This window comes from Chrysemys picta, chromosome 1 (genome assembly GCF_011386835.1).
Source record: "Chrysemys picta bellii isolate R12L10 chromosome 1, ASM1138683v2, whole genome shotgun sequence".
Classification (NCBI taxonomy): Eukaryota; Metazoa; Chordata; order Testudines; family Emydidae; genus Chrysemys; species Chrysemys picta.
In genome coordinates this window covers 137,683,017-137,695,764 of record NC_088791.1, presented here as the reverse complement: position 1 = coordinate 137,695,764, position 12,748 = coordinate 137,683,017, and the positions used below count along the sequence as shown (strand labels likewise).

General features: G+C 49.8%; 1 protein-coding gene across 2 annotated transcripts; it reads left to right on the top strand.

Moving 5' to 3' along the window:
• Positions 1 to 1,174: 1,174 nt before the first annotated feature.
• M6PR (mannose-6-phosphate receptor, cation dependent) lies at positions 1,175 to 11,524 on the top strand. Of its 2 annotated transcripts, none has more exons than XM_005295729.5 (7): positions 1,175 to 1,556; positions 6,327 to 6,500; positions 7,085 to 7,254; positions 7,341 to 7,450; positions 7,900 to 8,030; positions 8,590 to 8,716; positions 9,395 to 11,524. In XM_005295729.5, the coding sequence occupies exons 2-7, from the start codon at positions 6,328 to 6,330 to the stop codon at positions 9,515 to 9,517; spliced, it is 834 nt and encodes a 277-aa protein (XP_005295786.1). In that variant the 5' UTR covers positions 1,175 to 1,556; position 6,327; the 3' UTR covers positions 9,518 to 11,524. The 2 variants fall into 2 exon arrangements, with proteins under 2 accessions (XP_005295786.1, XP_005295785.1); XM_005295728.5 differs by lacking the exon at positions 1,175 to 1,556 and adding an exon at positions 2,003 to 2,477.
• Positions 11,525 to 12,748: the final 1,224 nt, after the last annotated feature.

The following is a 12,748-nucleotide window of genomic DNA, read 5'->3' as shown; positions in this document are numbered from 1 at the left end:
AATACACTTCAAACCTCAGCAACATTAAAATGATCACGTCAGCAGCTTAGCCAGCCACCTACAGAAGCTCCTTTCTTCCCCTTCACTATCTAAGAAGCATACCCTCAGCCCTCTCCAAAAACCTTATCAAACAGGTGTCTTTCGCAGCGTGCCTGGAAAATAATCAGATTCTGACTATTTCAGACCAAGAGGGGGAGGAGATCCCAGAGTCTCCGAGCCCTAACAGGGAGAGCACCCTGCCAGCCACCCCTCTCTTTCCTAACTAGGGGGATCCACTGGAGTGCCCCCGTGACTACAGCTGTGGCAGTAAGGCAGAGAGAAGGGCGAGCCCTCAGGGAGGCTGGTCATATGCCACTGAGGGCTTTATCCAGGGGCAGTCTATTTTTGTGAAGGTTCAAATTTCTGGGTTAAGGCATAATCAAGGTCCAGACTCCAGAGAAACATTTTCACACCACAATAATAGTACGTGAATAGAAGGATTTTTTGGTCCATCACAATGTGTCCGGAGGTCCAGATGTGGCCTATTGACAACCCCTGGGTCACACCCAAGACCTTAAGGAGTCTGGTGGCACCTTAAAGACTAATAGATTTATTTGGGCATAAGCTTTCGTGAGTAAAAACCTCACTTCTTCGGATGCATACTTTTTTTTGATGGATTTCCACTCCATACGGCTAAATTTAGTGCCTTGCATGGTGTCAAGTATCAGGGGATAGCCGTGTTAGTCTGTATCTACAAAAACAACAAGGAATCTGGTGGCACCTTAAAGACTAACAGATTTATTTGGGTATAAGCTTTCGTGAGTAAAAACCTCACTTCTTCGGATGCATACCCAAGACCTTGGTCTCCATGTAGAGACCTCTGGGCAGCCAGTGCAGATCCCCAAGCAGCGCTATGAGCTGTTCCCACCCGCCCCTTATGCGCCGGACTCAGACTCCCCCTGGCTTTCAGGTGCAGCCCTGAGGGGGCACAGGGGTGAGCGCCCCCCCCCCCCCCCCGGCAGGGCCGCGAGCTCCTGGCCAGGCGCCGAGGTGAGGCGCGAGCCCACATCCCCTCGGAACCGCCGGGGTTGCAGCGCTTAGGTCCCGGCCGCGGCGGCCGGATGCTTCCCTCGCCCACCGGCCCCACCGCCCCGGCCAGCGACCCGCGAGGGGCAGCGCGAGGGGGGGGCGGGGTCAGGGCTGGGCGCGGGCCCGAGGGCGGCCACGCCGCGCGGAGCTCAGGCCCCGAGGAGCGTCACCGTCACCGCTCGCGCCCCGGCCCACGAGCGGCAGTAACGGTCTGGGGCCGATCCCGGACCTACGAGCCCCGGGCAGGGGACACCCGCCGGCCAGCGAAACCAGGGGGCCGGAGCCTGCCATGGCCCGAGGGCTCCCGCCATCCCCTGGCGGTGACCCGACTGTGCCATCCGGGCCGGGCCCGCTCAGAGCCGCGCCCCGCACGGCCCCATCTCCCCGCGCTCCGGCTAAAGAGCCGCCCACCGAGCCCCGGGCTCCCAGGACTACAACTCCCAACAGGCACCGCGCCCGCCTTCTCCGGTGGTGAAATCAGATGACAGGTGAGTAGCGCGTGAGAGTCTCGTGAGCCGCCCTCGGGAGGGGGTCGGGGTGTGGCGATGTTCAGTAACCAGCCCTGCGCCGCCATTGGAAGAGAGCATTCTGCGGGGTGAGTCCGGCTTCTGTGACTCTCATCGCTCATTGGGTCTTCTCATGTGCCAATTTTTGAATTCCAGTCTTCATTGGAAGAGATGAAGTCGTAGGCGGGGGCCTCCGTGGCTGTTCTCACTGCCCATTGGACGAATAAGGGTAGAGAGGGTCGTTCTTGCTCTGGAATCGTCACCATTGATTGGGTGAGGAGAGCTTTGAGGGCCAGACGCCTTCTATCGCCTCCTCTCATTGGGCAAAAAGTACCCGTGGGCGAGGCACGTTGGGCCATTCTCATGTTCCATTGGGGCAATGGGTCAGGGGCGGGGCCTGAGGCCAGTCCTTGTTGCCTAGCCTTAGCGCCCGCCCCTTACCCACTTCCTGCTTCCGGATCACCGGGTGGGACTGAGGGAGATACTGGGCAGGCAGGTGGTGAGCGGGCAGGCAGGAGCGGCGGGGAGACCTTCCCCCACTGATAGTCACGCCTGGGAAGGGGCTCCCGTTCCAATTAATGAATACCTAATTAGTTATTAATTTATGCGTGGTGAATATTCATGAGCTCTTGTTAATAATTCATTAGGTGGGTAAAGGCCGGCGGCACGCGAGATTCCCCAGGGTGGGCGCACGTGGCGCGCACAGCATTGATGCGTGCAGCTCATTGAGCTGGGCTGGCACAACTTGGGTGCGTGGGGCTGGCCACGGGAGGTAGTGGCAAGGCACGTGGCCTCGTGGGTGGGTGGTGCAGACACCGGTGTCTGGGTGGGTAGGTAGCAACGGTGTGACGTGCAGCCTCGCAGATACTTCATGCCACACCTACCTCGCTGTCCCAGTGTCAGGTGAGTTTCTCCCTTTTCCCCAGTAATTTGTTTTCAGCATCTGTTAGCTATCAGTGGTGGTGTTATTGGGGGTGGTGAAAGCCTATGGGTGGGTGAATGTCAAGAGGATGGGCTGAGAAATTTATTGAGGTGCAATAAGAGGCTGGCTGTTGGGGATGTGTGGTTGGGGGATCCCAAGTGCTCTCAGGATGCCCTTTACAGTTTAGGCCAATTGAACCCTACTTTGTTACAGCTGTGAACTGGGATGCAGTTTCAGCAGCGCCATTGTCCTTAGTGGCCAATTTGTGGTTGGGGAGGTGACTACAAGGGCCTTGGGGTCTGCTGCTGTGTGGGAGTATTACTAGGTACCCATTGCACAGAGTCCCATTCTGGGAACTGAAAGGCCGTGGCTGTCAGGCCATCTATCCACTCCTATATGAGGATATGGTGAATACTGAGGGAAGAAACACCCCCATGGTCTCCAGACTTGGGATGGAAGAAATTTGTAAAGGAGAAGGAACTAATGAGAGGAGAGGACAAGGTCACTGAAGACTCCTGAACCCAGATATTGGATGGATCCTAACACACTTTGCAGTCCTTATATAACAGAACTATCCAGTCACTGAAATGCAGCAATCTCTGGGTAGTACACAGCAGCTTAATAGCCACATGGCAACAGAACACAACAATTTGAGTTTTGTGTCAAGAAAGAAAGCAGAACTCCAAATTCAGTTGAATCTTCAGGGGGTATCTAAGGGAGAGGATATAATCCTCCAAGCTGGAATTTGACCAGAACACTGTGGTTAGCTCCCCTTCTGTGGCAAAAAAAAAGGTCATGTGATCTTTAATGGCCATGAGTGGCTCTGGCCCTGGGTTTTACATCTCAGCAAAAGTGGAAAAAATTGTGCCGCCTGTTACAAAGCTGAAGGGGACACAGACAGGAAGTGAACAGTCTGGTGGGGATAGAGGAACTGGGTTAAATTTGAGTGTTTTGACAGTGGAAACTGTCTCCTGTTCAAAATCAATCCTTGGGCAAACTCATCCCCAGGGTGAGCCTGCTGCAGGTTGTAGTTACACTAGGTGTGAACCTGGCCTTTTCTGCATACATTGTTGCTACTGTGTCCTGCCTGAACTCTAGCTAAGGTCACTGGATTCTCTCTTCTGAATTTCCCCTCAACTGTTTCAGTCCTCACTTCCTGTCCTGAACTCTTGTATAGCATTGCTTGGTTCTGTTACATCGCTACTGTATTCCATCCGATATGGCTGCATTTCAGCTGTAGGAGGGTGTCCCATATACATGCAGTCTTCCGAGCATGTTGAGGTCTTTTCTGCATGAGGGATGCTAAAGTACCGGAAGGCGCCAGTATTTTTATATCACTTTCAGTTTGACAACCACATGAATTAAATATGTACAAAGCAGCCAGCCAGAAAGGTCTTTGCTACTGTTGAGAGAGACGTGTGTTCTGAGCACGGGAGCCAAGAAGCCACGAGTTCTTATGCTGGTTCTGACTTGTTGTGTGCCTTTTTTAGGGGGCAAGTCACAAGCTATTTGTGCCTCAGTTTCCTCTTCTATACAATAACCTCTTCAGATTTACTTGTCCGCCATACACGCTGATCTAAGAGGTCTCACAATAGTTACAAGCTTTAGGGTATGTCTACACTAAAGCTGGAGGTGTAATTTCTAACTGATCGAGCTAGCATGCTAAAAGCAGAAGTGTAATTGTGGCAGTGTGAGCGGCAGGAAGGGGTAGCCACACCAAGTATGCTTCCCACCCAAGACCCTGGATACATCCTTGGGCAGCTAGCCACTCCCTCCTGCTCTCAGAACCACTCCAGTGTAGACAGTCCCTTAGTGGCAGACCTTGTAACTCTATGAATTCTTCAGTGTGGCTTTCACTATTCCCCTCATGTAACTTCACTATTCAGCAGTCTGGACCTTCTTTCTGTTAATTTCTTTGTGCTTTTGTAGCCCTAGCCTGACTTTTATAAAATTTTGGGTCAGTGTATTAATTGGTTTCTGTCAATGTTAGGATCTTCGTTGGGAGTTGTGGTTGGGAAGAGAAATCGACTGTGTGGCTGCTATTGAATGGCAAGTCATTGTCTGTTTCTCTGAGCAATTAGCTCAATGTTTAAAGGATGTTTTTTGATTAAGACACAGGACTGTGTTGTTCAATATCTTCATTAATGATCTGGAAGATGGCGTGGACTGCACTCTCAGCAAGTTTGCAGATGACACTAAACTGGGAGGAGTGGTAGATATGCTGAAGGGTAGGGATAGGCTACAGAGGGACCTAGACAAATTAGAGGATTGGGCCAAAAGAAATCTGATGAGGTTCAACAAGGACAAGTGCAGAGTCCTGCACTTAGGACGGAAGAATCCCATGCACTGCTACAGACTAGGGACTGAGTGGCGAGGCATCAGTTCTGCGGAAAAGGACCTAGGGGTTACAGTGGATGAGAAGCTGGATATGAGTCAACAGTGTGCTCTTGTTGCCAAGATGGCTTAACAGCATTTTGGGCTGTATAAGTAGGTGTGTTGCCAGCAGACTGAGGGACGTGATCATTTCCCTCTATTTGGCATTGGTGAGGCCTCATCTGGAGTACTGTGTCAGGTTTTGGGCCCCACACTACAAGACTGATGTGGAAAAATTGGAAAGAGTCCAGCAGAGGGCAACAAAATGATTGGGGGCTGGAGCACATGACTTGTGAGGAGAGGCTGAGGGAACTGGGATTATTTAGTCTGCAGAAGAGGAAAAATGAGGGGGGATTTGATAGCTGCTTTCAACTACCTGAAAGGGGGTCCAAAGAGGATGGATCCTAGACTGTTCTCATTGGTAGCAAATGACAGAACAACGAGTTATGGTCTTAAGCTGCAGTGGGGGAGGTTTAGGTTGGATATTAGGAAAAACTTTTTCACTAGGAGGGTGGTGAAGCATTGGAATGGGTTACCTAGGGAGGTGGTGGAATCTCCTTCCTTAGAGGTTTTTAAACTCAGGCTTGACAAAGCCCTGGCTGGGATGATTTAGTTAGGGAGAGGTCCTGCTTTGAGCAGGGGGTTGGACTAGCTGACCTGAGGTCCCTTCTAACCCTGATATTCTATGACTGGAAACCTGGGCTTCTGGGTTGTATTTCCAGCTCAGCCATTGACTTATGTGACCTTACACTCGTCACCTCCGTGCCTCGGTTTCCCCATATGTAAATTAGGGGTGCCAGTCCTGACCTTGTGAAACTCAGTGCCTATAAAATACTTTCAGATCCTCAGTGGAAAGGAGATAGGGAAGGGCAACATAAATTAATACAATTATTAGGATTAAGGAGCTTGAAATAGACAAAGCCTGACTAATCCTGGCCATTGTCCCCCACAAGCTCTTTACACAAGACCTGCAAAGACAATTGATTAGAATGATTCCATGTCTGTCTCTGATGACAGATGCCCCTTTGGGGTGCAATAAATAGTGGCTTATGCCTGAAACTGACCCTGGTTTCCATAGCTGGCCAGCCTAAAGCATGTTGGGTTCTTTTCTGGCCAAGCGAGTGTCAGTTAATGCACTCAGCAGCAAGATCTTACTACCCCAATGTAAAGTCAAGGAAGATTTGTAGATTGGGCCAGTGGTTTTGTGGGTCCCAAGCTGGCCCTGGCTGTACCCAAGGCTGGGCTTTGGAATCTTCTGAGGATCTCTGAGATGTTCCTGGGCCTCAGCTCCTCCCCTTTGCAGCCATGAATGAAGAAGTGGCCAGTCACTGTCTTTTTGACCTTGAGGTTTGTGTGTTGGGGTGGGCATGAGGTGTTTAAGTGTTAATCCTTCTTGTGCCTGTCTCTCTCTCTCTCTCTCTCTCTCTCTCTCTCTCTCTGCAATGGCACGTATGCAGAATGTTCCCGTCTCTCTGTGGTACCTGTACTGCGCTGCTAGTCCTTGTGGCCCTGGCCATGGTCGTGATGGCAGATCAGGAAGTGAAGCACTGCGATCTAGTAGGAGACCAGGGCAAAGAGTCGAAAAGAGAACAGGCCTTACTGGAGAAGCTGGAACCCCTGAGCTCCGTGAGGTACAGTGCATGCAACCCTCTGGCCCACTGCAGGGACTGGGATCTGGATCCTGTCCAGTCAGTCGAAGATTGGGAGAGAGTGAATGGCTCATAGGGCACTGAAGAATGGGACACTGGTTCTAACTAACCTGGGTGAGACAAATTTGATGGATCTTGTTCTGTTTCCTGGTGGGCAGGAGCCCACATCACAGAATCACCAGCACAATCAGCACTAGTGGGCTCCTTTCATGGCAGTCTCGGCTGTCACTCTGAGGACTGAATGGGCCACAGTGACAGGTTTCCCTTTTCCCTATAGAGGTGGATGCCTCCTGGCACAAGAGTGAGATGGTAAGGGAGGAGCTTGCATTGCTGCTGTCCATGCTCTACCTCCTCTGGGGTTAACAGAGGAGCTCAGTTTCCAGAGACCCCACCAGTGGAGAGGTAGGGAGCAAGTGAGCTTACCTGAAAGGCAAGGCCTAGTTTAAGCCGTAATTGGGCCTTAGAAATGGATACAGTGTGGTGGGGGAATTTCTGAATGTTAAAGATCTAATAACCTGTGTGGGATTCAATAAAGCAGCCATCTGTTATCTGTCCCCTCTGCACAGCTTTGACAGCAACGTGACCTCGAGCCCAGAGGAGAAGTACACCTACAAGTTCAGGGTGTGCAGAGAGGTCGACAGCTCTTTGTCCCAATCAGGCCTGGTACAGATCAATTTAAAGGACCAGAAGCAAACAGTGGTGGGAAGAATCAATGAGACACAGGTCTTCAGTGGAAGTAAGACTCCCCTCAACCCTCCTCTCCTGCTCTGCCAGTCCACCTCGCTCCTGACCTGCAGCCCTCTTTGTTTTTTCTCTTGGCAGGTGACTGGATCATGCTGATTTATAAGGGGGGGGATTCATATGGCAGCCACTGCCATGGTGAGAAAAGGAAGGCCATGATAATGATCTCTTGCAACCGGAAGACTCTATCAGTGAGTGGCCTGGGGAGACTGTGGGGCCAGGTGTAAAGGTTGAAGAGGAGTGCGTGGCTGTGAAGCAGGAGTGAATCCGAGAAAGATTGGGGAAGAGTGTCACTGTGGGTGCGGAGGCTGTGAAGCAGCCAGAGGGGTTTTACTTGTTCTGTCTAGTGGGTGTTGGGTCTCTGCACCAGTAATGGTTGTGCTGCCTTTGACTGGCTTAGCAGGCAGCTAATAGGAGATGGTATGTTGTTTATTTTAGAAGTGTCTGAAATGGGACAGTTTGGGGGGGAGAGTTCTGGAGATGGCAGGCCAGGGTCAGCTGGGAGTCTCCGCATGTGAGAATTCCGGAGTGGGGGGATTACTGGAACCTTTGGCAAAGCTGGGAGCTTCTGTGCAAATAGGGGGACTTATCTGTGTCTAGCCTGCTGTATGTTTCCTCTTCCCCACCCCCACCCAACCAGAGCGGCTTTACCTTGCTATCAGAAGAGAGGGAAAAGGAGCAGGAATGTTTGTACCTCTTTGAGATGGACAGCAGCTTGGCCTGCCCACCCGAGGACTCCCACCTCAGCATCGGGTCCATCCTGCTCATCACGTGAGTTACTGTAGGAGCCTGTCTGTTCTAGGGCTCCAGGTCCAGGCCTCTGTACCTGTTAGGAACATAGCACATGATATACCAGAACAGATCAGTGGCCTGTCTTGCATATCCATGGCCAATGCTTGCTGTAACTCTGCCCTTGTGTAAGGTTTTTCATCCAATGATCTACAAGAGCTTGACAAGGATTAAACCTCGGAATACCCCATGAGAGAGAGGGAAACGTTATCCTTTCCCCTGTTTTACAAATAGAAAAGTTGAGGCACAGAGAGAAGAGACTTGCTCAAGATTGCACAGCAAGTCAGTAGCAGAACTGGGAATAGAATCTAGGAGTCCTAACTCCCAGTCCCCTGTGCTAACCATGAGACAGCACTTCAGCTAGGCAATGCTTGGGATGGGTTTATGCATGCTGATCGACATCTGTGGTACCTTCTCTGCAGGTGTAGCTGCTATTTATGGCCCCATTTTCACTGAGCTGTTGGCTCCAATCCCAATCTCCAGCTGGGGAGAGGTTGCCTTCAGCTTCCTCTCACACTCCGGTTTCAACATTCTCCTCCAGGTTCGCTTCGCTGGTTGCAGTCTATATCATTGGGGGATTCCTCTACCAGCGCCTGGTGGTGGGAGCAAAGGGCATGGAGCAGTTCCCACATTTTACCTTCTGGCAGGATCTCGGCAACTTGATGGCAGTAAGTGAAAATCAGTGCAGATCCCCAATCCAGCCCAACTGTAAGGCCAAAAAAAAAAAGGGGCAGCTGCCCCACACTCAGGGCCTATGATTTTTGTCAGATTGCACAAGCTTTATGCTCAGGGTGACTGTTCTTGGATGCGAGACCTCCCAAAGAGAACTCTGGTGCAGCAGGAAGCAGATGACTCATTTGAGGGGGGGGCATTCTCCCCTTTGAGTCACTGCTGGCCTTAATGTTCCACCATGGTGCTAATGCTGGGGAAGGTACCATCCTGCAATTGCTGTGTAAACCAGAGGCCCTGCCCAAGCATAGCCACCCTTTTCACATGGGGAGAGAGTAACCTTAGTGTCTGGCCAAATTCCAACAGGGAAAAGTTCTTTGCCTCCCTAAAATTCGCTCCCAGCAGTTACAGTCAGAGATGTTATTCTTCACTTACTGACCTACTATAATGTTGCCTGGTGCTATAAATCAGCTACCATGTTCCACCCAAGAAGTGGTTGGATTCAGGATTACTGGCATTGTGTATTTACTCTTTGTAAAGAGTTCTGGGATCTCTCAAATACTTCAGTGATAGGTGCAATAGGAGAACAGAACAGGAGAAACATGAGAGGGACTGCTATTGTTTAGCATAATCTGTTGCATGTGGTCTGATCCCAGTACAATAACTTGTTTCTGCAGGACGGTTGTGATTTCATCTGCCGGTCTAAGCCCCAGAATGCCCCAGCTGCATACCGTGGTGTGGGTGATGACCAACTGGGGGAGGAGTCAGAAGAACGGGATGACCATTTGCTACCAATGTGATCAGGCATTAGACATCAGTTCCTTTTCTCCTTCCATCTCCTCCTTTCCCCCCCCCCCCCCCAGCCGCCACTCACTTAACCAGGTGTTACCTAACCACTTCTCTTTTCACGCTCTACTCTTCTGGTTTTCTTTAAATGATTTGCTTCTTCCACAGCTGGTGTGTCATCCCCCTGCTATCCCAGAATCCTCTATTTCAGAGCAGCACTGGCCCCAGGAGCATGTCCTCTGAATGTAATGCTGTGATTGGCTTATGCAGAGTGCTGTGCAGCTGGGAAGAATGGTATTTACCCAGGGTTCTGTGTGGCTATGAGATGGCAAAAGTGCTTATCCAATATTCAGTGCCTGGCAGGCCTGGGAGTCCCCTCAATGAGATCTAGAGAGAAACCCGGGGTGGGCATGAGGTGGGGGGAATCCTGATGTAGAAACAGCTAGAATTAGGGGGAGCATTTGTGTCTTCTCTGTAAGGTTTATTCAATCTGTGAAACACTGGATTTGCTTTTAATTATTTAAATGCACTTTCTGCTTTTTTCGCTTCTGTGCTGTGACATAAGCAAAGCATTCACTGCTCGCCTTCTCCCTTTCCCCAGTGTAATCATAGCAGGGATCTCTCCCCTCTAGCCAGATCCTTAGCGGGGCTGGAGCAGGCAATAGCCACTTGGCAATCTTTCCTTTTCCTGATGGTAGCCTGAACTGAACAGTGCAGGCCAATTTCTTTTAGCTACCGCAAAAGGCCATCGCCAAATAACCTCGGTTTCACTAAACAGGGAAGGGGTGGTGGTGGTGCTGCTGAAGAACTAATAGGGGACAGGAAGATTTCATGACTTTTTCCTATTGAAAAGGGTCAAGGGAAATAGTGTCTCTTTTTAAACCTCCTTGGTTGCTGGGAAGCCAAATATAATGACATGCTGCTGAGCAAGAATCTGAAAGTGAAACTGACTTCCAGGGCGAAGGCAAGAGCCTAAAGACCGCAGAGTCACTTGATTTCTATTACAAGATTTCTTTAAGTAGAAATGTTACTACTAGCGCAGTTGGGAAATGTTTAAGATTATGATCCTGACTATGTCCTTCTAGGAAATGATGGTGTGAGTTAGTACAGTAATTGCTTTGCTGTGAAATAGTCTAGATTGTACTTTAACAAGGGGCGCACACGTTTAAGCGAGCGCTGCTATACCAAATGCTGACACCAGGGTAACTGTCTCCAGTTGTTACATTAAAAAGCAATGTATTGAGGAAGCAAGGCCAGGCCCTGTGCTGTTCCAATGAGCAGGTGGACTGGGTTGGATGTGGCACTGCCCCTATTGGGTGAGCTGTCAGATTCACTCTTTCAGAGCCATAGGGATGGAACAAGTTAGCTCTGCCTGGGGGTTGTTTCCATCCCTGCTCAGTTGTGCCACTAGGATGGTGCTTCTGTGCCCCCTGCTGGCTGGGGAAGTCAGAGCTGCAGTTTTCTGGGGCATTGGAGCTGCTCCCATTAGAAGACCAGCAGCTCCAGGTGACCATTATAGGACTCATAAAGTCATTGGAATATTCAGGCACCTTGATTTTTGTTTTTGTGGGGTGTGGGTGGGGTAACCTTTGTCAGTGAATAAGCCAGTCTCCTTCCCCAGGGGAGTTGCTGGCAGAGAGCTATCTAGTAGAGGACATAGTTGAACCACTTGAGGGAAGGGGATATATTTTTGTAGGGTGAAAAAACAGACTGCAAAGAGCAGGATGAGGCTTGTGCTCCCTATTCTCTGGAAGGGAGGCCTGCCCAGTAGGAAGTGGGCAGGGGAGGTGGGGTTTGAGGGGCAGAAAGCAGGTTTTTGGTTTTTTTTGGCTGGGCTTGGAGTAGGAAAATGTAGTTCTTACTTTCTTTGGCTTTTATTACTTTCACTAAATCTTTTCATAAGATGGGGAAATAGGAAGTCACTGAACTTGTTCTGTTACTGTTTTTCATGGTGGTGTTTAAATAAAATGCACATTTTTTGTACAAAAACACAACTTTAAAAATAAAATGACCCAAAAATACCCCTAAGCTCTTTATTGGTGCTTTTGAAATGATGGGAGCAGTGTGTGAGCGAACAGAGGGATGACATTCAGTGCCAGGCCTCTAACACCCCTTCAGCTAGTGAGGGCAAAACCAACCCCCCTCCTGTAATGTTGTAAATTTAAGGTTAGAGAGTTTGTATTATGGACCTTAAACGTGATATAAATGATGAGGCTTGAAACTTTCCAGCATTGGCCTAACTTTTCAGCTACTTCTCCATTGAGCTGGGAGGGGGCTATAACTTGACTGTTCCCAGGGGGGGCACCTTGGAAATTACCTGCTTTCCTGGCTGCTTGAGATCCTAGACTCTCATTGCCTGTAGTGGGTGCTACAAAAACATGGCTAGCATAGGGGCCTTCTATTAATCCAAGAGCAGCTTTCTGCTAAGAGAGTGACTTTCTCGCTCAGGTCCCTTCTGTTTCAGCTAAGCCCAAGCTGCTATCTGTATAGATTGTTCGGAACAGGCACCATCCCCTTAACCAGAACCCATGGCTGCCAGAGTCCTGTGCTCTTCCTCCTAGTTAAGTCTAAACAGACCCCTCACAGCTTGAATTGGAGGAATGTTTATGCCATGCAGTGTATTGGCACCTCTCATCTCTGCCATGTGCTCCAGAATCTAAGCTGTCCAAAAAAAAACAACCCATAAACTTTAGTAGTTATGGTTTGGAAGAAAGCCTTAAATGTGAATGGCAGGTAACCAATGCCACATTGCATGCTTCAATTTGCAGAGAGCATGCAACAGTAGCTTAGAAGTGGGAACTGGCCAGTTCTTACCGGTGAGGTGTTCCTGATGATACTGGATATGTCTACTATTTTTTGCTCGAAAAGAGGGAGGATCCTATTATTGTTGCTCCCTGATGACAGTTCATTTTGATGCTTGCTCAAGGGGAAGGAGAAAAAAATTGGTATGTCCTACTCAAACAGTAGAACGCAGCAGAGCATGTGAGTGCATTTGAACCCTACTGAAGGCTTTCACTTTGACCCCTGGGGAAGGTGGCTCCTCTGAAGATCTTCAAGCAGAGGAGGCTAGAAACAAATGTCACTTCCCCTCACTGTCAAACAAGATAAGATGGGCCTGTCTGTCACCAATTAGTTGCTGGTGAATTTTATCGCAAATCTAGAACTTGCTAAATACTGTCTCATTTTGCCTTTAGCGCCAGTCAGCCAACGGCACAGAAGCCAGCAAACAAAACTGTAAGCAGGAG